This window comes from Chrysoperla carnea, chromosome X (assembly GCF_905475395.1).
Source record: "Chrysoperla carnea chromosome X, inChrCarn1.1, whole genome shotgun sequence".
Classification (NCBI taxonomy): Eukaryota; Metazoa; Arthropoda; class Insecta; order Neuroptera; family Chrysopidae; genus Chrysoperla; species Chrysoperla carnea.
This window is the reverse complement of record NC_058342.1, coordinates 18,650,304-18,674,677: the sequence shown is the minus strand read 5'-3', so window position 1 is coordinate 18,674,677 and position 24,374 is coordinate 18,650,304. Positions and strand designations below refer to the sequence as shown.

Sequence of the window (24,374 nt, the reverse complement as noted above, 5' to 3'; positions counted from 1 at the left end):
GCTACTAAGGCAAGTGTAGCAAAATCGACTTATTTTGAGCTGTAATATATCTGGCAGAGTGTTGTACAGATCTTTTAGAAACACCTTCATACTTTAACAAAACTTGATACGATGATCTCCTGCGTTAAGGTTGTTATAAAAGAAATGCTATTTAATGACAAACTGTACAAAAATTTACAATCAATTAATTATTATTCATATAATAAGGAAAGTTTAGACTAAATATGAAGTCATTCCTGTTCTGGGTTTTCGTGAAAAACGATGTTAAAAGTTATTGATTTAAGACAGATTATTAAATTATTTACAAGGGAAACGACGCACTGAGAAAAATTTATGAAATCGTGTCAACTCCGCGCGGAGTTTGACAAATTCGAAGTTTAGTCAATGGAATTTTCACATAAGTCTGTCGGAATCAAAGTAACTAGGTCGCTTCTTTTAAACTAACAGCGCGAGGATATTGAAGTTGAGTCCACTAAATTTGAATTAGATGAATGGCATTTTTTTTGATACAACAAAATAAATAGTACAATAAAAAAATCTTCAATAATTGACCTGGAACTTTTTACATTTCAATCAATTTATTTTAAAATTTATTTAAAATATTGAAAGATTTTTTCCAAATTTTTACGAGGGATTGTTTGAAAAATATTATCAATGAACATAAATGAAAATATATTTTGATTTAAAAGAAGAAAAATAGCAATAATTTCTGCAGTTTAATTGACTTATAGTACTGACTTGTATAGAGAAATATATTCCGCATAGACGCTTACTCGAGGGGGCGTAGTTACCGCGGCTGATATGGCGGTAACTACGGCCCTGGTCACAATGTAACTTCTTTTAAATACATAAAAATATATTTTTAATCATTAAACTCTTCCAAATAATTAAATATAGAAGCTAATAATTAAAAAATATTATTTTAATAAAAAAAAAAGAAAAAGTAAATAAAATAAATTTTTTTAAATTAAAAAATTGTTTTTTAGTTAAAGTTGGCAACAGATACTTTGTTCTATGCATTTTGCATGGGACAGAGTGAGAAGAACAATACGATCCCTTCCACTTTCATAACAACCTTAAAATGTTAGGAACATAAAATTTATTATACAAGCTTATGAAGCATATTGAAATCACCCTGTACTTTTAAAAAATAAATAAAAAATAAACAAAATGAAAAGCAAAGCAAATCTACGAGAAACAAAACTTAAAAAAAAAATAACAACATAAAAATTGTATTTTTCACAATGAAAATTACCTCGTTTCCGTTTATCATTTTCCGTATTATCCATATTATTTAAGTCTTGTTGAGTGCTGGTACTGGATTGTCCACTAGTATTTGACGATGTAGAACTCTCCTGTTTTAGTTGGTTCTGTGATGAGTTGTCGGAGATTGTATTAGGAACAGTATTATTCTTTTCACCAGAATTGTCTGGTTCATTTGTGGTATTATTTTGTTGTGTATTGGTATTACTATTTGATACAGTTCCTAGGGGAGTATTAGATTTTCTCTAAAATTATAATTTAAATTTTATTAATTATTTTTCATTATTTTTTGTATCAGTGGCGTATTTAGAAATTATCTAGTAGTACAGGAAAAATAGCAAACCTTGGTGAAAAAATATGTACCTTAATCAAACTTTGTTAGTTGACTTTATGTTGGCACTAGAAATGAAGATCTGCCTAAATGAGTCCTACCAAAATTTAGGCATCATACCTGCTCTCAGGGGTTAAGAGAAGGGAGGAAATTTAAAAAAATTACAAAGAACTCAGCATCAAATAAGTTCAAATAAGATATCAAGCTGATTTAAGGTAGTATGGGTTGTCAACAGACATTCTTTTTTATAAAAATTTTAAATAGAGTAAAAAATTTAATACACACATAACCATAATTTATCATAATAATTAAACTGATTTTATAACAATTAATAATACATAAAATTATATTACAAAAATAAATAAATAATATTTTGACCATTCATTTGATTAGGTATTGTAGTTATAATTCCTATATTATCGACATATTATACTCTAGAAATCTTCTGTATCATAATGAAAATAATAGATTTGGCAACGTTACAACGGTTTAAAGCGCCGAATTATGGTTCTTTAAAATTTTCGGAGTCGATTGTCTATTTTATAAAAACAATTTTGTATGACATATTAATTAAACTTGTCAACCGATGTCAACGATATCTGTTCATGATTTTTAAAGTTATCATACTCATAATGAAACATACGAAAATTACAATGTCAATTACGATTAATCGTAATTATTTTTTGATAATGATCGATAACATGTATTTTTTGATGTATATATAAATTCTTTAAACTTGAAGCTTTTTTTTGGTGCATTATTATGTAAACACATTTTTTTTGGAAATATGATAATTGTGGTATTGTATAAAGAATAGCGCACGGAATCCCTTTGAGTCAATGTAAAAACTGCGATTTTGAATTTTCAATATTTCACTAAAAAAATCGATAAGGCATTCTCAAACTTGAATAAAACATTATTTAGATGCTTATCTTTAATATAATAAAAGGCTAACTGTTCTATGTTTATTTTTATATTTTACCCATTCTTCTTATCTGATTGTATCCTTTTTATTTTAAATTTTTTACCGGGAAAAATGAAATAATAAACAGTGTTCCATTTAAAAAATACAACTTCGATACATTCCGCGTTTCCGGTCATTATGTATATTACGAAAATAGTTTTAAAATGTACAGTCAATAACTCTCTATCTATTCCTGAAAGAAAATTTTGTTTAAATCAAGTCGTTTAACCATAATCTTATGTATGTTACAAATAACCGAAAATTAGATGAGGAACTTTGTGTACCCAGGCTAAAGTCACCATAAGTAAGATTACTTCTATGCCCCCGTCTTTCTAGATACGTCACTGATAATACAATCGTTTTAGGTTCAGTAATTAGTATAATTAACTTTGAAATAATATATTATTTTAATTGATTGAATGAAACTATACATCTTGAGGAATAATCATACGTATAATCAAATCTGAACTTCCTTTCAGCTATACAGTTTCTCAAATATTTTACGAAAATTTTACTTACATTTTCAATATTATCGCCTAATGTAGGCCAATCGCCAATATCACTAAAATCAGATGCCTGGAAAAGATAGAAAAAAGAATTTAATAAATGGTACAGAAAGAAACATTCACTTAAAATTCTAAAATATATATATATATAAAATGCTAATTTTAGTACGTGAAGACAGGGTTTTCTCTATAACCATCAATTCCAATCATTCCTGTTGGGGCGGTAAATACCCCTTGGTCTCCTGGTGAAAGTAAGGGAGTTTGATTGCGGTGGATAGAAGTGGATGGCAAAAATTTGAAAAAATATATATCTGTCCTTTTCTTACTCATGTGAATTTTCGAAAATGTTTAGAACAAATTTCTGGAATGATCTAGAAAGTACCAAAATGTGTGTAACGGTCAAAAACGATTCGAAATTTTCTAGAAAATTCTAGAAAGTTTGTTTAAACCGACAACTATAATCATGACCAACTTGAAACTGACCGCCGAGAGCTGTTGGCGCCATCTCTCGACCACCAGTAGAACTATCAAGTCGGAACCGGACACGAACTTTCTGGACCTTCTTCCGAAATTTAACTCTTTTGATTTCAACCAAGTTTAGCGTTTTTTCAAGAGTTTTATCGTTAAAAGTAAGTTATTTATATTAAAATATTCTGTCTGGATATAAATTTTATTAAATTAAACGATTTTCTAACAAGAAAAAGGACAATAGAAGCTAATAGAATAAAGTAAAACCCTTCTGTCGAACATCCTTTTAACAAGAAACCTCTAGAACAACCTTAGGGTGTAAAAGGAGGCTCTCACATAAATTTTCCCTTTACTAACGGGTTTTCTATTTTAACTCATTATTATTTTAATTCTTTAATTAGTTAATTAATTTGATATACTCTATATATGTTTAATGGTCGAATAAGTTTCTCAATATCTAAGATAGAAATCTATAATATTTACGTTAAAAAATGGATACTTGAATATTATTTATACCATTTAACATGCGATGTATTTAAATCCGAGCAACGACGGGTTTGGCTGCTAGTTATAACTATACATTCACTACAACAAAACATACAAAAAGAAAGCAATTTAGTGAAAAGCTTTTTGGCCAAAAAATTAAATTTTACGATTTTCAGGAAATGGTTGATATTGGCGCCGGAAGTGGCGCTATTAAAAAAAAACCATATTTTTGGCCATATATTTTTTCCTCACCTCGGGGATAAAATTACTTCTTAGAAAAGTATTTGACCGGGCTAATAGACTGCATTTCACAAATAGAATGTACAAAATATGTCGAACCGACATAAGGTTCATTTTCTTCCTTAGTTTGTAGAACATCCCTAAGTTCATGCGCAAATTTTGCAACAAGAGTTTTTTATTACGTACGAAATAAAACTTTCAGTCGAAAATCTTTATGTCAGAATGTCATTTAATGCTAATCTAAGTAGATTTATCTGCATTTCGAAATGAAAACAAGTTATTAATTGACTAAGTTAATTATTGAAATACCATGTACCGACAGAGAACTAAGCACGCTATAAATATTTCAGCTTGATATCTCTTTTCGTTTTTGAGTAATCGTGATGACAAACGGACAGACAGACAACCGGGAATGGATTAATTTTATGAACACTTATACCAAAATTTTGTTCATAGTATCAATATTTTTAAGCGTTTAAAAACTTGGGATTAAACTTAGTATACCTTGGGAAGCTAGATTGTCACGAGTTTGCTAGATAATTATATAATATTTGAATGCGTTTGACAATAAAAAATTTCTATGGAAAATTCCCAAAGCACCTGTGATTACATGGTCAGAAAACACAATACATGTATACCACATACATATGTTAGGTATAAATTTCAAGGCTAGTCTATCGAAAACAATTTTGTGCTTGCAATAATATAGTTTTTTTTTTTTTTTTTTTTTGTTATTAGGAAATAATTGTTTTAACTATAAAAATTAAAAAATAGAATTTTTAAACTAATTAAATATCAAAAACATGATTTCAGATTTACAGGGTGGGCCATTTTAATCTATACCCTTAAATATTTCGTTTTGTAGTTAACCAATCAAAAAATAACTTTAATAAAAGTTGTAAAGTTTGATGGGCGATATCATGTTCTGGCATGAAATTGAACCTAGTTCTTCGGAATTCTTTAATAGCCAATTTAGATTCTAAATGGTAAGAGATATAATGACACAAAAATAATAACAATTTTTTCGAAAACGTTAGCTTTGGATGAAATATGACTTAAAAATGCTTTAGCAAAAGTTGTCAAGGGCAATAGAGGACATTCGCCCCTGTCTATGACTTTGTCGATAAACTTAAAGAGTATTTTCTTTCGATTAAATGCAATAAATGCAAATAGGATCCAAACTTGGTTTTTATGGATTAGTTTTTATAATAATATAAGTAGCCAAATAGAGTTTTTTTGTAGTAATTTTGCATTTAGGTCACCCCTCCCGCTGTGATAAAACACATCCTCTATAAATAAGTTAATTATCTCGTAAATAAGGCCTCAGATTCAAATTTAGTAAAGAACATTTTCTTCTGTTTTTTTTTGTATCTTATTCAGGAAGCGAAACACATTTATTCAAAAAACGTTAGCTTTCGGAAGAAATACGACTTAAAAATATGTCATTATCGCATTTAATCAAAAGAAAACACGATAATTACGGAAAAAACTTTAGCCAAAAGTTGTCAAGAGCAATAAAGGACATTCGTCTGTGTCCATGACTTTGACCTACAATTCTCGATAAACTTTAAGTGTATTTTCTTTCAATTAAATGCAATAATGACATGTTTTTAAGCCGTATTTCTTCCGAAATCTAACGTTTTTGGAACAAATGTTTTAAAGAAAAATTGTTAATTTTTTTGTAAAGATCAATTTTCTAATTAAAAAATGTTATTCGATTTTTTACCGTTTTGGATCTAAATTGGCTATTAAAGCAACCCGAAGTTCAATCTGATGTCAGAACATGATGTCCTCCCATTAAACTCTGCAATTTTCGTTTAAAGCAACCCGAAGTTCAATCTGATGTCAGAACATGATGTCCCCCCATTAAACTCTGCAACTTTCGTTTAAGCTATTTTTTGATTGGTTAACTACAAAACGAAATATTTAGGTGTATAGATTAAAATGGCCACTCAGTATATTAGCTTGCATTAAAAAATTTTTTCACGGGAAATTTTTCATAATTTAAGTGAATTTTTTTAAAAAACGACAATTTTTTTAATGTTTTCTATTTAATTATTGTATGTAGTCGAATTGTTTGCAACCCACAAATGATAAAAAAAATTGATAAGTCGTTTCAAACAAAAATTTTTCTAAAGAAAAAATTCGATAAAATTAAGCATTGCAAATTTCCTTGTTAGCTGAAACAATGGATCAATATGTTTTTTTTTGTTTTACACATAAAAATTTATTATTAATTAAGCTCGAAATTACTTTAGCTTCTCTCAATATTCATTGTGTGCGTAGTCATGGTAGGGGCAATAAAATCGACGCCAGTGAAAAATTTTGGCGATAAAGGAGGCTGTTATGACTAATTTGCAGTTCTTTACATGTTAATGTTATAGAAAATGTCAAATTATAATTATTGAAAACACTAATTAATTAAACTTAATGCATTAAAAATTGTGAAAATAAGAAATCAAATTGCACAAATATAATTTTTCAAATGTAAATTATCAAAATTATTTTTTTAAATTTGTGAGACAATAATATTAAATTTTCAATGTAAGTCATAAATGCAATCCATTTAATTATATATGCATCCATACAATTCTATAATTAAAGTAGTGTATCGTTACCATGGAACCGCCTCCAATAGAACTCACGCACGGTGCGAATAGCGAGTAAGTCTATTTTTTCGAGGAAAATATGACTTAGTATATAAAATTGGAGTTGATAGAAAAATTGTCTCTATATATATGTCACCGTAATATGTAATTTCCGTCAGATTGTAATTTAACTATTGAAAAAATAAATTAATATTTTGTGGATGTAAATTTTACTTCCACAAAGAAACGCCAAAAATCACCCCAATTCCTGCTAACTTAACCCAGACTAAGTAAACATAACGCAATGAGTTGTTTGATTTTCGTTAATAGGTGTTAAGTTAGCGATAATTGGAGGGGTTTTGTACGCAGTTTACAATCCGGCGGCAATTAGAATATTACACTGAGAAAAATAAAAAGCCACCGAAAATTTACTTTCTTGCCAAAAATTTAAATTAAATTTTAAACCTTTTTTAAACTGTCAAAAACGCGGGCATTCAATTTGGTGACGTAATATCGGTATCATTATACGAAATAACACAGATAAGTTTGACAGATATATTCATAGACAACTAATCATAATAAATATAAATACTTTTTATCTATGGATATATTATACTCAGCTGTCTACACTGTACTAACTGATGGTCTATGGTTCATACCGATATGACATCACATGAGGGCTTGCCCGGGTTTTAGGTCACGTGATATACAGTTTAAAAATTACGCTTTTTAATTTTAATATTATAAAAGAAAAATGTGCTTTTATGACTCGAAATCAGAATATTTATTTATATTTTTACATAAATTTTAACTTTTTTCAAATATAATTTATTTTTCACTACCGAAAGTACCCTATTATTAGGATCAACTGCCAATGACGTATTTCAATTACTTATGGAATTGACAACATTGACCTGCCAACTCCATCAGAAAATTCTCCATATCCAACTCCGCCGCGCAGTTGGGACAACAGAAAATCATTTGACTCAAAATATCATTTTTCTCAGTGTAGATTAACATATGCATAATCAAATTTATAACATATTGTGATAAGAAATTGAAAATTTTTAAAAGTAGTTTTATTCAAAACTACGATCAATTAACCGTCTCGAATTTCAAAAAAGAGCTATAAATATAGTATTTAATTTTATCACTGAAGTGTTAAATTATTTAAATTTAACATTTAAATAAATAGCGTTTAATTTTATAATTGGCGAAAAATTTCATATTTCTATACAAAAAAAGGGCATGTCTTCAAGGATTTTGCAGAAAATTTTGAATTTAGCACAATTCTCAACATCTACTATTTTTAAAATTTATTCAAAATTTTATTTCATTCTGTAAAAAAGTGAGTTTACGGACATTCTACCTTATTTCTTTAAATACTCTGTATATACTGAAACATGTGTAGTTCATTTTCTTGTGTCTCTTAAAAAAATGAATAATTGTCTTTGAAAGGTGCTTCTACTCAAAATTTTATTTCATTCTGTAAAAAAAGTGGGTTTACGGACATTCCTCCTTAATTATCTAAATACTCTGTATATATTGACGCATGTATAGTTAACGTTTTTATTTTATTTTTTGAAAAAAGGAACAATTGCCTTTGAAAGAAGCTCCTAATCAAAAATTTATTTCATTCTGAAAAAAGTGAACTTACGGACATTCTACCTTAATTCTTTAAATACTTTGGATATACTGAAGCATGTGTAGTTTACGTTCTTGCGTCTCTTAAAAAAAGATACAATTGCCTTTGAATTTATCTTCTAGCCTTAGAATTTTAAGAGATTGATTTTTTAATTTCTTCTTATATAACTGGATGAACGCCTATTTTTGAATTAAACTTATAATGCCCTTACATTACATTTATGACAGGTTAATTATAATAAACATAATTATTATAATGGTACCGCAAACGGGTCCCTTGTAGACCAAGGGATTCTCTGTCTTTAAGAACAACTTGTAACCCAAACGCGAGACGTCTCCGGGTAAGACGTGCTATTATAAGCAGAGGTAGCTATAGAATTCTGATACCTCACAGAAAGTCTCTCTACCGGAATTGTTGATAGATCCAAGGTTTTTAACCCAAACATCCTATGCTACAGATATCTGCAAGAGTAAATAACATGTAGGTCGTCTTCCATACAGGCTCTTCAAGTGGGATTGCCGGAGATCCCCAAGTTATGGAAGTGATCTTACCTGATGCAAGGGGCGTCTGCAGAAACCTAGGAGGCGCAAGCCTTATACAAATAGAATGCGTAACCTGTTAGTTTTGAAAATTACCTAACTAACATTTATTTTATCCATAAAAATATAGTCCAGTACCCCTATCAGCAAAAAAACGAAATTAGCTTTCACAGGGGTTTCAGATTTTATAACCATGGGGGATGGGTTAATATATTAAAAACAAAAATTCAAAAAAGTTGCACAAGTTGCCCCGGAACAATCTTGTTTGGCGGTTTTTTTGAAAAAAAAGTGGTTTTTGGAAATACTGTTGATTTTCGCTGATAACATTAAAGGAGAAAGCTGAAGATAATTTAAAAATACGTATTTGAGCTAAGACTCGACCCTGTATCTTCTTCTTTCAACCCGTTCTCTAGTTATACGCAATTGAAGTTTTGGTATTGACCAATTTTTTTCCTCGGTAACGGTGAGGGTGGGGGAGGATAGTAATATTACTAAAGGTAGTACTTTTTTGTATTATTTATGACATTTTCGAATTGGTATTAATAATAGAAACGTGACTATACCTGTTTTTTTGAAAATTGATAGACCGCCACTGAAAATTGAGGGGGTAAGCGATCGAAATGAACCCCTCAGGTCGAAGTATGACTAAATATCTACAAAATATCAAAATCAACTTTTTATGTTAACCTGGCTGGCAGTATTTGCAGAATTTTTTAAAATTATTAAAAAAAAAATTGCTTTTGACGAGGCTTGAACCCGCTACCCTTTGAGAGCTATTTTTATACTTATTTGTTGAAAACTGATTCTAGATAACCAGCGCTTAATTTCTTGATCAAACAAATAAAAAATTTCGCAACATGAATAAACAATTCTAAAGACTTTAAAAAATTTTAGGTAGGGCTAAATGCTTTAAAAAATTTTGAATTTCTTAAATATCTGTTGATAAGCCAGTAAATTTTTGAGTCCAAAAATTACGTACAATTTCAGAAAGGGCCAAAAATACAAAAATTGATATCTCGGGTTCTAATGGCCCCATCGAGTCTTGGCTAATTTTAAAGTTCATCAAAAATGCACCAAATTTCTTTTCCATCCGAGACTAGGAGGTGCTGTAATTAATTTTTTAAAAATGCCCAAAATATGAATTCTGCAATTACTGCCAGGTAAGTCAATAGAAAAACTTTGTTTTTTTAATATTTTGTAGATACTTAGTCGTACTTTGACACACTCACCGTTTCCAAGAAAAAAATTTGTCAATTTCAAAAATTCAATTACTTATATCTCGATAAGATACAGGGTCAAGTTTTACTAAAAATACGTATTTTTTAATTACCTTCAACCTTTCTATTTAATACTTTCAGCGAAAATCAATAGCTTATTAATCAATTTAACACTTTGTGTGACAGTAACAGAAGGTAAAAAGTATTTTTCAAAATTGAAATGAAAATAAAAAAAAGTTATTTATGGTCAACCATGACCCAAGAAGATTGACAAATTTTCCAAAGTAGAAGCATCGAAAGTAGATTACAAAACAGATGGTATCATTAAAACTTTTGCCAACTTAAAAACCAGAAAAATTGAATTTGATGTTTAAAAATATACTTTATTTTAGAGCATTAAATAAAATAAAAATGGATAATAAACAAGTGAAAACAAACAATGAACTGAGTTAGTTGTTGAAATACCATGTATAGACAGTGTTGATTACGCAATCGTTTGGTTTTTCACGGCATATAAGTAACGAAAGATAGCCAAACAAACATGCATACATGTCACACACACTTAACTGATATTCCCATATAATACATACTATATAATTTGCGAGTAATTTGCACCCTCACGAGTAAACAGTGATATTTACGAAAAAATGTTTCAAACAAAATTGTTGTTTATTTCTTTATAAGGAACATTTTTTACAATTAAACTTTTGTTCTACCTCCAACGGTTTACAAGATGGATCCTACGGACCCAAGACCCAATTGACCTATGTTGCTCATTTACGAACTCGACCTTACTTTTTACGTCCTGGGTCCGCTGTAAAAATTTTCGTTTGATATCTCTTTTCGTTTTTGAGAAATCGTGATGACAGACGAACAGACAGACAACCGGAAATGGAATAATTAGGGGTTTTATGAACACCTGTACCAAAATTTTGTGGGTAGCATTACTATTTTCAAGCGTATACCTTGGTATATTTCATATACATATGGTATAAAAGGTACATTTTTTTTGAAATACACAAGGTTGAGTAGCACAGGTTGAGTTTTGCATCCCGGCGCCTAATACCATTAAAAAATAATTTACTCTTAGGGGAAAATGTATCAAAAATATTATATAAAAAAAAAACAAGACACAAACCATTGTGGAAACTTTGAAAAATTTCAAAAAAGAATAAATTTCACTAAAAAATTGTTAAACCATAATTTCACTATTTTTTTAAACAAAAAATCAGCGCACAATTTAAAAAAAAAAAAAACTATTTTTAAAAAAGAAAATTCACTCAAATTTTAAACAAAACAAAAAAACCATATTGTTGCTATCTCGCATTTAAGTTTTCCAGGAAAAATTTTCATTCACATTGAAAACATATTGTTAAAAAAAAAAAATTTATAGATAAATTTTAATTATTGTAGGTTAAATAAAACATATTGCGATGGAAAATTATTTGATAAAAATCACTAATGGAAAAATGATCACTCGAACATAACGAGCTCCCTGTGTTCGAGAACTTGATTACACAAAATTTTAAATGAAAATAATAAACAAAAACTCAAATAAAATAAAAATACGCTAAGCATATTATGTACAAAATTTATATAATTATTTAAATGATTAGGCAACCGGTTTAACAACACATGTTCGATTCAAGATCATAATAATGTATAGACCAGGAGTTCATTGCATAAATTTATACATTATTTTGTTTTTATTTGAAAACTAAATATATAGGCCAGTCACCTGCTGTTAATTTTTTTGTTTTGTTAATTTTTTTTGCGAATGGCTGAAAATATCCTTCTAAGAGGTAATTTTGTACACAAAATCACGAAGTATTGGAACATATTGCTCCCCGAGGTGAGAGTAAAAATGCTTTGAACCGAGGGGTCAGATCAAAAAAGTTTTTAGACAAAATTTGTTCCTAGAGTACAAACGAACAATTTTCCGCTCACTAAAACTTCATGACCTTCAGATTGTATATAAATATTATCGAAGATAATAAATGAGAACTCTAGGATATGTCGAAATAAATTTCGATTTTTGCCCCAATTCCTAGATCAGTTTTTTGTATTTTTAAAATACGTATTTTCGACTACCAAGCTCTTTGCTAATTTGGTGGCGGACTGCACACTGTTACTTTCGTGTTTTTACAATTTACAATACAAAAAACTGATCTAGGAATTGGGGCAAAAATCGAAATTTATTACTTCAGGTCTTATACCCATTTTTATCGTTTTTTGAATATTTTATTTTAGAGTTGGAGATAGACTGTAAAATTAAAATGTGTGCCGGGAAAGATAGTGGGTTTTATGCTGTTTCACCTATCTTTTGATTTTTTTGAATATCGCCTCTTAGCGAAACTATCGCACTTTTTTCTCAAAGTGCTGTATAATTTTTTTACTGATAGCTAGGAGTTCGCGAAAAAATTCTTTCAAAAAGACGGTAAAACAAGGGCATATTTGGGGTGCATGACCTTTAGTGGGCGGAAAATTGTGCGTATGTACTCTAGGTACAACTTTTGTCTGAAAAATATTGGATCAGAACCCATCTGTTCCAAGCTAAACACGTGAAAACCGAAATTTCCATGTTCAATTCGAATTTCGAGCTTAAAAATGGTCATATCTTTTTTCTTCGTCCCGGAGAAGCGAAATGACCCAAAAATTCATGATTAGCGCACAAAATTTCCCCTTAGAAAAGTACATTCATCCATTCGCATTTTTTTTGAAATAAGCTCGATTTTGACTACCAGGAGACTGGCTTAATACTGAACTTTCAATAACCAATGTTATATTTGATATAAAAAGGGGGAGGTAACGAAGAACTTCCCGCCCACTCTTACTGTACATCCTTGTTCAAAAGCATAAATTTTAATAGTGTGCCAAGTTTACTCTAATAATTATTCATGTTGTTTCGATGCTCAAGAAAATATCGATGGCTGTTTCTGAATGAAAAATTACCTTATGATTTAATTAAGGGGTTAAGCCACGAGGTGGAATTAAAAATTTTATCTGTTTACCTTCATAACTTTATATAAGCAATTTTTTTGCGTGCTAAAAAATAATATTAATTTCTAGTTAATCGCACATTTTTATACTAATTAGTGCTATTATTCAAAAATTTCTGTAATTTGAACATTACAGTGGAACTTGGATAAGTGGGACCTGGATAAGTGAGAAACCTCTATAACTGGAACTCATGCTGAGATCCCAACAGTTACCACTGAATTACATCCGATAGGGGGGCGAAGCAAACCTTTATATCTGGAGTTCGTTCTGTCAATTTTCTCGTCATAGTTACCTCTATAACTATTAGCTCAGTTGGTTAAGGCGAAACCAATTCCGTGCGTGGTATGCTTAGGGTAGCGGGTTCGATACCCTACACAACAAAATTAATTTAATCAGGACTTTGAAAATTGCCTATACGTACGTAATGTAAGAATGAACTCTTCAAGACCTTTCATTTGATACCTAAAACTTTTTGATAAATAGTGGTTGTTCTCTAATATATTTTAAAAAAAAGTAAATTTTTGTAAAAAAAACGCGTTTTAATTATATCTCAAAAATTTAATTTCATCTATCATCACTTAGCTAATCAATCTTGTATATACGAGCGTAGTTGGGGCGCTCCAATCCGATCCTTTGGTATTACAATTAGACTTTTGACTATCGAGCTTTCATTTTTTTCGGAGAAGGGCGATTTTTAGTGACATTTATCCTCAAACATAATTAATACAGATAGATAAAAATACATAAATCGTTTATAACGACTACCAAATATAACGAATATAATTGAGAATTTGGAAATAGTCACACACAAAAAATCGTAGTTTATAATATCAAATGCATAATTTTGGTCAAATGACCTTTTGATCTAATTCAAACTGTTTTATTGGAAATGGTTTTTTTTTTTTTTGAAACTTTGAAAAAAGTTATCAAAGAAATTATTATTTATTTCAAATATACTTTTTACTGAGAATCGAAATTCTACGAACATGGATTTTAACGAACGTTTTTTCGATCGTAAATATCTCTAACGTGCGTTTATTAGAGCATTTAACATATAATTTTACTTTCTGGGAGATTCTATAATATTCTGAAACTTTTTAAGTATATAGAACATTCTGCAAAGAGTATTCAAAAACATTATAGACAATCTCGAAAAATACCTGATAAAAAAATAAACAACTATTGTTTGAAAATTTTTTTTCGTAAACATCACTGTTTACGCATGAAGGCGCAAATTAGAATAAAATTTTGGTGTCCATTTTCCCTAAAACTATAAAAGATAGGAAGTTGAAACTTTGCAGGTAGCTTCAACTAGTAGTCTTGTGGAACATTATCGAAAAACGAAAAAAAAAATCTAGAAATTATTTTCGAAATCCAAATAAATGACTCTAATTTACAAAAAAAAAAAAAAAAAAATAATGCAAGCACTGACATTCAACACTTTCTATATAGAGTATTTCAACAATTAAGTGAGTTGATTGTTTATTTTTACACAATTACTTAAAAATATTTTAATGATATAGTTTGAAACTAGTTTCAAACACAACCATATAAAAAATAATTAGTTGAGTTCATGTTATGATGAATAAATAATTTTAACAAAATTTGTATAAAAACAATTATATTTCACCTTGTCAAAAGTCTTATCACAATTTTGATAAATCGAGGCGTGTTTATATTTATACGTTTTTCAAATAGATTGAACAATTGATTTGATTCATTTAATTCATATCATAATTCTTTTTTGATTCTTAACTCTCTCTAAAATCAGGCTCATTTATTTATTTACTATGGCTCTGTGCGTAGTCATGGTAAGGACAATCAGATCGACGAACGCGCTATCGCGGATAATTTTGGCGTAAAGAAAGGCTGTTAAGACTAATTTTCAATTGTTTACATATAAATGGTATAAAAAATATTAAATTAAAATTATTGAAAAATAATAATTAATTAAATTTGTTGCATTATAAATTGTGAAAGTAAGAAACGAAATTGCATAATTAATATTTTCATACCCTGTATGAAAATATGTAATAATAATGTGCGCCCACACGGGTAAACAGTGATGTTTACAAAAAATGTTTTAAACAAAAGTTGTTTATTTTTTTTATAATGATCATTTTTTACATTTAAACTTTTGTTCTATTTCTAACGGTTTACAAGACGAATTTAAAGAAGATTGAATTTAAAATATGAATTCATTGATACAAAATCACAGAAGTTAAACAAAATCATTACTTCTGTAAACGAGATCGATTTTAGTTTTTAAATCATGCATTTTATTGATAGAAAATACAATTGTACTTAGTTGGGATATATAATCGTTTAAATAAAGTGAATAGACGAATTAAAAGAACATTTCTTTGCGTTTGCTTTAAATATAGGATTTGGTTACTACGAGCACATACGTGTCATGTCTAACCAATGTGTGGATTTGTCAACTTGAAGATTGTTGTTACCAATTTACACAGAGTTTGAAATAAACTGATTGATCATTTTTATAATATATAACATATTTTTAAATATATAACAACCATCAGTAGCTCAGTTGGAACAGCGGTGGACTAAGCAAAAAAAAACACTAAAATCAATAGTATTCCATAGGCCGCGGGTTCAAAACCTAACCTAATTTCTATTCCGAGAATAGAAACATAACCTAAGTTGTCCCGGTCTGCTCATGCGGTTATGTAAATCACATCTCTATTTTGTTATAATATTTATAAATGGTAGAGCCAATTAAAAAAAGATTATTTAAATCTATGTTGAAAACTATCTTCTATAGTTTTGGAGAAAATGGACACCAAAGTTTTGTCTTAATGTGCGCCCACACGGGTAAACAGTGATGTTTAAAAAATGTTTTAAACAAAAATTGTTTATTTCAATTTTACTTTATTTCATTACGAAACGTCAAACTTCGGGATGAAAGTTGTTATTATTTTATTTAATTTTTTTTCAGTGCATCTAACAGTAAGAAACATTAAATTAGGGGGAAATATAACTCAACTGATGGAGTAACTCTACTGCTCCCCAGTGCCGGATTAGCCACGTAGCAAGAGTAGCAAATGCTACAGGCCCCACGAATTTGGCGAGCCTCGCGCTCCAGCGTCTGCCTGACCGTAATAAAAAATATTAATTTAAATAGGAGCGTAAATTATCTTAAATGCGAAGCGCTTAGGCTATGCTTCAATTCCACTTGAAAAGTTTAATTATAATCGATATATTTAGAATCTATATCACATTTCTATCCTTCAAGCGGCTAGATTTTAATTTTTTTATATTGATCTACATTTATTTTGCGAGTTTACGTAGCCGAGATTGTACTTTTTTAATCGATTTTAATATAATATCGATTCTAAGTATTTCGAGAAAACAGGCGAACTATTTAAATTTTATTGACTCAGTCTATGCTCCAATCTACTGTAGTTGCTTTTATAAAATATAGATGTGGCTACTGTTATTGACAGCGAGAAACAGGTGCTTCTGGAACAGTAATTTTATAAACTTTTATTAAATAATTCTTTAGAATCGTGCTTCCCAAACTTAGAAATTGCCTTGCGCATTAACTTGCTTCTCATGATCACTAACTGCAGTGGTGAACATTCTTTTTCAACATTAAAACGTATTAAAAATGAATAAAAGAACACGATGGGCCAAGAACGTCTTTATACCATGTATATACGAAATATACATAGTATATTAAGTTTAGTCCCAATTTTGTAACGCTTAAAAATATTGATACTACGAAAAAAAATTTTGGTCAATTGGATCTTGGGTGAACAACTTTTGTTTGAAACATTTTTTTGTAAACATCACTGTTTACTCACTGCTTGCCCCTTGACAGAATTTCTGCAGGCCCCGTGCTGGCTTAATCCGGCACTGCTGATTCCGATTTGCTCTACTTTGCAATAATGTCTGATAAAGACTAAACGAAATTATTTAATTTGTAATCATAAATATTATTTAATTTGACATAGTTTAGATTAGATTATAAATTTATATAAACTGGAATTTTGATAAAAATTAAAATTGTTAGGAAGATTGTAAAATGCTAAAATGCAATTGTTATATCGTCAAGACTATTAAATTTTCATATTAGTGAACATAGTTCTAATCCATTTAGTTAAAAAAAGTGAAAACAAACAATTGACTAAGTTACTTGTTGAAATACCATGCATAATCAGTGTTGATTTCTTTAACACATAACACATACATGCATGTGACACATAGATACATAACTGATTCAAGTATAGTACATACTATAAAACTTCTACCTAATTGGCGCCCTCACGGGTAAACAGTGATGTTTACGAAAAAATGTTTCAAATAAAAGTTGTTTATTTTGTGATTGGAAAATTTTTTACATTTAAACTTTTGTTCTATCTCTTACGGTTTACAAGATGGGTACTACGGACCCAAGACCCAATTGACCTATGATGATCATTTACGAGCTCGACTTCACTTTTTGAATTATCGTGTCCACAGACGGACGGACGGACAACCGGAAATGGACTAAAGGTGATTCCATGAACACCTATAGCAAAATTTTGTGCGTAGCATCAATATTTTTAAGCGTTACAAACTTGGGACTAAACTTAGTATACCTTGCATATAACATATATGCATGGTATAAAAACGCCAAATATTGTACTTAAAAAATAAACAAATTTAATAAACAGTGTTAATTGTTCAAATACCTTGAATAGACATTTTTGAATGTCGTTGCATTAATCAGGATAAGTTTAAGGATGTTCTATACTTAAATATTCATTAATGGGGAAACAAATTTATAAAGAAAAGGGATTTTAACCGTTACACACATTTTGGAACTTTCTAGATCATTCCAGAAATTTGTTCTAAAGAAAGTTCGAAAGTTCACATTAACGAGTAAGAAAAGGACAGATATATATTTTTTCACATTTTTGCCAACCCACTTCCACCCACCGCAACCAAACTCCCTTACTTTCACCAGGAGACCAAGGGTTATTTACCGCCCCAACGGGAAGTTGATTGGAGTTGGTGGTCATAGAGAAAACCCTGTCTTCACGTACTAACATTAGCTTCAATCTGAAGGCAGAACATGATGTCCCCCACCAAACTCTGCAACTTTTTTCTAAGTTGTTTTTTTATTGGTTAACTAAAAAGAGATATTTAAGTGTATATATTAAAATGGCCACTCTGTATATATAATTTGAAAATGAAAGTAAAGACATACACTATTCATACAGCACAAATACTTTTTATCCAAAATGTTATCCTAATCAATAATCAAGGAATGGAAGCCCCTCTTTCCAAAACATTCGACTTCGTTGATAATCTATTACAAAAGATAAGGAATAAACCTAGTCAACGTGAGTTGGACTGGCGCATCAAAGATTCCGTACAATTCAGAAACTGTTGACATTAGATTTAACTGTTCGAGAAACATAAGAAAACTTTGTATTTTGTGGGTAGCTGAATCGAAACTTCCAAATTTCCAACACGAAATGTATTCCAGTTATTTGTCTTGCGAATAATTTTATGTTGCGTATTCATATGAGGAGAGCCTTTCAAACTACTCCTTGCGCTAACGAGGGTTCCGTGATCATGAAGGGGTTGTCAAGAGATTTAGATCATTTTCAATGTTTTTTGAACCATAAGATGCGATTTTTAATAGTTTCAGACTTGGCCGCCTGGTCAATTTACCCTCTGCTTGTTTTGAGAGATTGCAAAATTACTGTTCATTAACCCAAAAATTCACATATGTAATCTGTGTTAGTTAAATCAAAAGTTCCCAGAAGTTTTTTTTTAAAATTAAATTGAACATTTTTCGAGATATCACCTCCCAAAACTTAAAACAATTTTTTGTTTATTAATTCTAAACAGTTAAAACCTCAGAAGTAGATGACTCTGTCCAGGCAGAATTTTCTAAGCCAAATGAAAAAGTTCGCAATTAGGAATCTCTCCCCTATTTTAAGGAAGTACGAGCGCCAACGCAAAATTTGAATTGTAGTTGAAATTATTTGTACCTTATTTTCAACTTTGAAGATGAATTATGTAATAATTTCATGAATGTAGACGAAAAATAAGAATAAAATTTTTTGATATCTGCTTTGATTTACGAAATACCGAAAGCTAAATAATTAAACAAAATTTTCAATTTTCGATATTTTGAAAATTACTCCAGATATCGAAAAACTTTTTACTTTACCTCTTTTATATTGTCAAGTTACAACATAATTCACCATCAAAATTGAGAATATATATATTTTTTAATTTGTGTCCCCTCTACCGTGCTCATACATTCTAATAATTCAATAGTCTGGTAAACTGATATAGACTTAGTACAACTTCATATAAGAAAAAACAAGCTTCTTATCCAAAATTGTCCTGGCGTTCGTACATCCTTAATAGTTAAAATTGACTAATTTAGTACCAAGTAACGCAAGGAGGTATTCAAAATTTTCCAACGCTACGGAATCCTAAAAAATGACTTCAGTAAAATCAAATCAAATAGAAATTTGAATTAAATATATTCAAAGTCAAAAATATATTTTTCTATTTTTAAATGAAATATATATTTTCTTTTTTTAAATGAATGCATATAAGTTTTTATTAGTAATAAATAACAAAATTTTTCTTATCTCGATTTTGTTTTGTCACGTTGATAATGACATACAAGTTACTATATATTTATGGTACAGGAGCTCGCAACGTCGGCAAAAAAAGAATTTTATATTGCTGATTTTATGATATGTTGTCCCCTTGCTCTTTCTGTTAGAGCTTGGGCCATCTGGCTGCCGGAAGTGGTTGCGTTTAGTTCTGCGCAGTCTAAATGTACAGGTCATAATACTAAATTTTAAAAGAATTTTATTATGTCTGTAATTTTAATATTATGTTACTTAAGTATACAAAAACCTAAAATTAATTTGCCAGACGTTAATTCGGTTGCTAAACCTTGAAAAAAAGCGAAAAAGTTATGAAAAATAAATGACATTTGTTAAAAATATATCATATGTTATGTTTTATTCAATTGTGGTAAATGGCTGTGGTTGTTGAAGCGCTAGCATTTAGTATTAATTTTAGTGATTAAGATTTCCGAGTTCGAATCCAGCAGCAGTCACCATTTTTTTTTTCAATTATCTTATTTAAGTTTTTTAATTTATTTAATTTTTATTGTATGGAACGTTTCATATTTTATTTTGTGATAACTCTGTATCGTCTTAGTTACGTAGGTTTAATTATTGGGTTGAATTTGTTCAATAGAGGAGTTGGTTGAATTTAGAAGTTTTTACCCTTTGCGTTCAGTAATGGGACACAATGATTTTTTAAAGAAAGAAGAACGGGTCGATTTTTATTGTTATTATTATTATTAATTATATATATATATATATTAATTTTATATCACAATTTCAAGTGAATGGCCTTAAAAATTTAACTCGTAATTAAAACCGTACAGAGTTATCAAAAATAAAATAAGAAACTTTCAATATAAGAAAAATTAAAGAAATTAAAATAATTCAATAGAAATAATATAATAAATTTACAAAAAAAAAAAAAAAAAATGGTGACTGCCGCTGGACTCGAACTCGGAACTAGTAATCACTAAAATAATTAATAGCTAGCGCTTTAACGGCCACAGGCATTTATCACACTTGGCAAAAAGACATAACATAAGATATATATTCAACAAATTTCATTTATTTTTCATAACTTTTACGCTGCGCAGTACTAAACGCAACCACTTCCGGCAGCCAGATGGCCCAGGCTCTAACAGAAAGAGCAAGGGGAACAACATATCATAAAATCAGCAATAATAAAATTCTCTCTCGAAAACGTTGCGAGCTCCTATACTATTAGCTCATAGAACAATTTCCTTTACCATATTGCTTCTCAATCCCCTCTCGGATAACCGTGCTCCTAGTATCATCAACACGAGACTATGATAAGTTATATATTTTTACGACAGTAAAAGCGACACTGTTATCAGATAGTATTTCATTTGTAAGTGTCACAGATAGAGGACACTAGTTTTAGGTTTGACAATATTATATCGCACAGGGTGTAATAGCACATGAGTAAGGAAAATTTTAAAACGAAATTTTTTTGTGTTTTCTTAAGGACGTTCTCAAAAAAGACGTTTTCTTAGGAGCACCTTTAAATCGTGTATAAACATTTTCATTAATATCCTTTACAAGCAGGTAAATTTTTTAATACCCCTTACGGTGTTAAATTTATAGATTTGAACTATTCAAGTTCAAGTGTTTTTAAAATCCTAAATTGAAGTGTTTTTATAGGTATACTTTTATTATGTAATAAGGTAAATTTCCTTAAGGTTAATTTGGAAAACTAATATTCATTAGTGAAAAGCATGACAAATATTTTCCTATAAAGATAATTTTAACATAATAATTTTTTTCCGGCTAAGTGGCTAGTTGCTAGTTCTGGTTAAAAAAACTATTGGATTTTATATTTCGGACGATTCGAAATTCTATAGTGTGCTTGCCTGCTTAATGGGATTTAGCCGAGTGCATACCTTGGTGGTGCTTACTTCAAGATGTGAAATTTTTGCACGGGTCATCTAGTTAAATAAAAAATAATCCACAATAAGTAATTAGCAAATAAATTATTATACATACCTTTTTGTTGTAACGACGTTTATCGGAGGGTGCAGTAATTACTGTGGGAGTAGGTGCTTCATTATTACTACGCGACTTAAAACCTGAAAGCAAGGAAAAACGAAAATCAGCATTTTATCATATATATATATATAAACCATCAAGGCATCGATAGCAATAATAGAGCTGTATAGCAGGCATGGGCGAGTTATTTTAAGTCGAAGTCACCATTGTTATAACTTTATTGAGAACTTTATATACCTATCTCAATATCTCTAATAGTAATGAAAAAAATTGTTGCCTCTCTGTCTTACTCGTATTTTAGGTTGTCACAGGTCACTAGAAAAAATATTCTGAAAAAAATTTGCTAAGCATAAAATTTCCAATTGGTCTGTATTTTTTGATTTTTCTAAATCTTTCGCATTTTCGGAAAAATCGACATATACAAAAATTTTATTTTTAATTTTCGACTAATTTTCATACACGTATATTTGTGGGAAAGTCCTTAAATAATTAATTTATAAATAAATTTTATCAACACAAAACGTACAATAACTTACATCAATATCATAAAATTTCAACAACAAACAAATTAGAAATAGTTATCACACTATGCAAATTTTCTGATTAAATAATTGCAGCCTAAATTTGCATAGATTTAAACGTTCAAAGAACTCACAAAATATATACTATTTTTAATTACTAAAGTACACGTAATTGAAAAGCAATATTAATGAGTCAATTTTTATGGCTCAGGAGGCCACTGTACCAGAAGGATCCTTCCACACAACATATTTTTAAGTGGCAAGTAAGAATCAAGGTTTATCTTTGATGTAGTCCTTTTCATTGTAGTACAGGCAAGCAGTGGCGTCCATTACATGTAGACAGAAAGACACTGCCTTCTGATATCTAATACTATTTATCTACGATGACTATAAATAAACACAAAATCTTAACGGGTATTATCTATAGTTCTATCCAGTAAACAGTACAGATTATGCCAGTTCATTCATTGAATTTTATGTAACTTCGCATTGCGCTGCACTAACGCTGTTGAGTGCCTCCAAAAAATACCTCGAGAAAGACACGAACTACTTTTGCCTAAATGCTGATATGTGAGCACTCATAGTCATACGTGTGTGCGTTCGTATAAATACAATAAAATACCACACATACGAACGTATAGAAAGACAGTGTCTTTTACAACACGACAAATTACGACATTTACCGAAGTAGCTTCGTTTCTTATTCATTTAAATACACCCACACTTCAAGTTTGAATGATCAGATCCGTTGATCTCCATAATTCATATAACGATTATTGATTTACGCACATAAAGCACTATTACATTTTTTCGTCTTCTTGTTTTTATAATGAGTCGAGTCACCATTATTGATTGTTTTGGTTTATTTATGGTTATATTATCAGGTTATATTATCAGGTGTTTAAGATTTTAACGTTGATAATAGAGAAAAATTGGTAATATTTCACTGCCAAAATTTTTCAGATGGTATGTGTATAGAAAAAATAATACGTTTTCAAAACTATCTTTCGATGACAAAAAGCAAGTGCTCGTTTGTCCAAAACCCAATAGTTAAGGAGCTGGGTACACTATTAAATTTAACCAATATAAAATAAAGGCATTGATGAGTAAAGTAGTTAAACGTTTAATTAATTAAAAAATTTTGTATTGCTAAATAAATTTTATATGATGGCCTCCTGATCTATTAATTAATAACATTCATCAAATATTTCGATAATAAATATTTATTATAAACTATTATTTATATTTTTAATTAATATGGTCTTCTATTGCAAAAATTTGTTTTAGATTATTTTTGGTAAAATACCTTAATTAGGCAAAATGATAAATTATAATATATAAATTTTGTATTTATAGATAAGTTTTTTAATATAAGCAATTTCCTTTACAACAAAACACAATTGACTGAGTTAATTGTTGAAATACCATGTACAGACTGTGTTGATTACTATGTCACATTACACATACATATATGTCACACATATATAACTGATATACCACATATTTTTAAAAGGAACATTTTTTATATTTAAATTTTTGTTCTATCTCTAACGGTTTACGAGATGATTCCTACGGGCCCAAGACCCAATTGACCTATGTTCCTCATTTACGAACTTGACCTCACTTTTTATGTACTCAGCACGCTATAAAAATTTCAGCTTGATATCTCTTTTCGTTTTTGAGTATTCGCGATTACAGACGGACGGCCATACGAAAGACAGGCAATCGGAAATTTACTAATTAGGTGATTTTATGAACGCCAATTCCAAAATTTTGTTCATGGTATCAATATTTTTAAGCGTTACAAACTTGGGACTAACCTTAATATACCTTCGTATATTTCATATACGTGGTATAAAAATATTAGTTGCAGAAACGAAGCAATATGAAGTTCGACAAATTTGAACAGTAAGTCGGATTTGAAATCGATATTCGGCATTCGTTAGAGCATCAAGAAATTTTGTGACCGAAATTGATTTATAAAAAAT

The 24,374-nt window shown here is 29.5% G+C and overlaps 1 protein-coding gene across 6 annotated transcripts in view; it reads right to left on the bottom strand.

Moving 5' to 3' along the window:
• The window catches only part of LOC123302568 (la-related protein 1B), a 56,582-nt gene that overhangs the window by 19,910 nt on the left and 12,298 nt on the right, over nucleotides 1-24,374 (bottom strand). For all 6 annotated transcript variants that reach the window (XM_044885540.1, XM_044885542.1, XM_044885544.1 and 3 more), the window contains exons 2-4: nucleotides 21,863-21,945; nucleotides 3,078-3,134; nucleotides 1,256-1,508 (exon numbers count right to left, since the gene is read on the bottom strand). In XM_044885540.1, coding sequence (XP_044741475.1) covers nucleotides 1,256-1,508; nucleotides 3,078-3,134; nucleotides 21,863-21,945 — 393 coding nt within the window. The remainder of the gene's footprint in view (nucleotides 1-1,255; nucleotides 1,509-3,077; nucleotides 3,135-21,862; nucleotides 21,946-24,374) is intronic.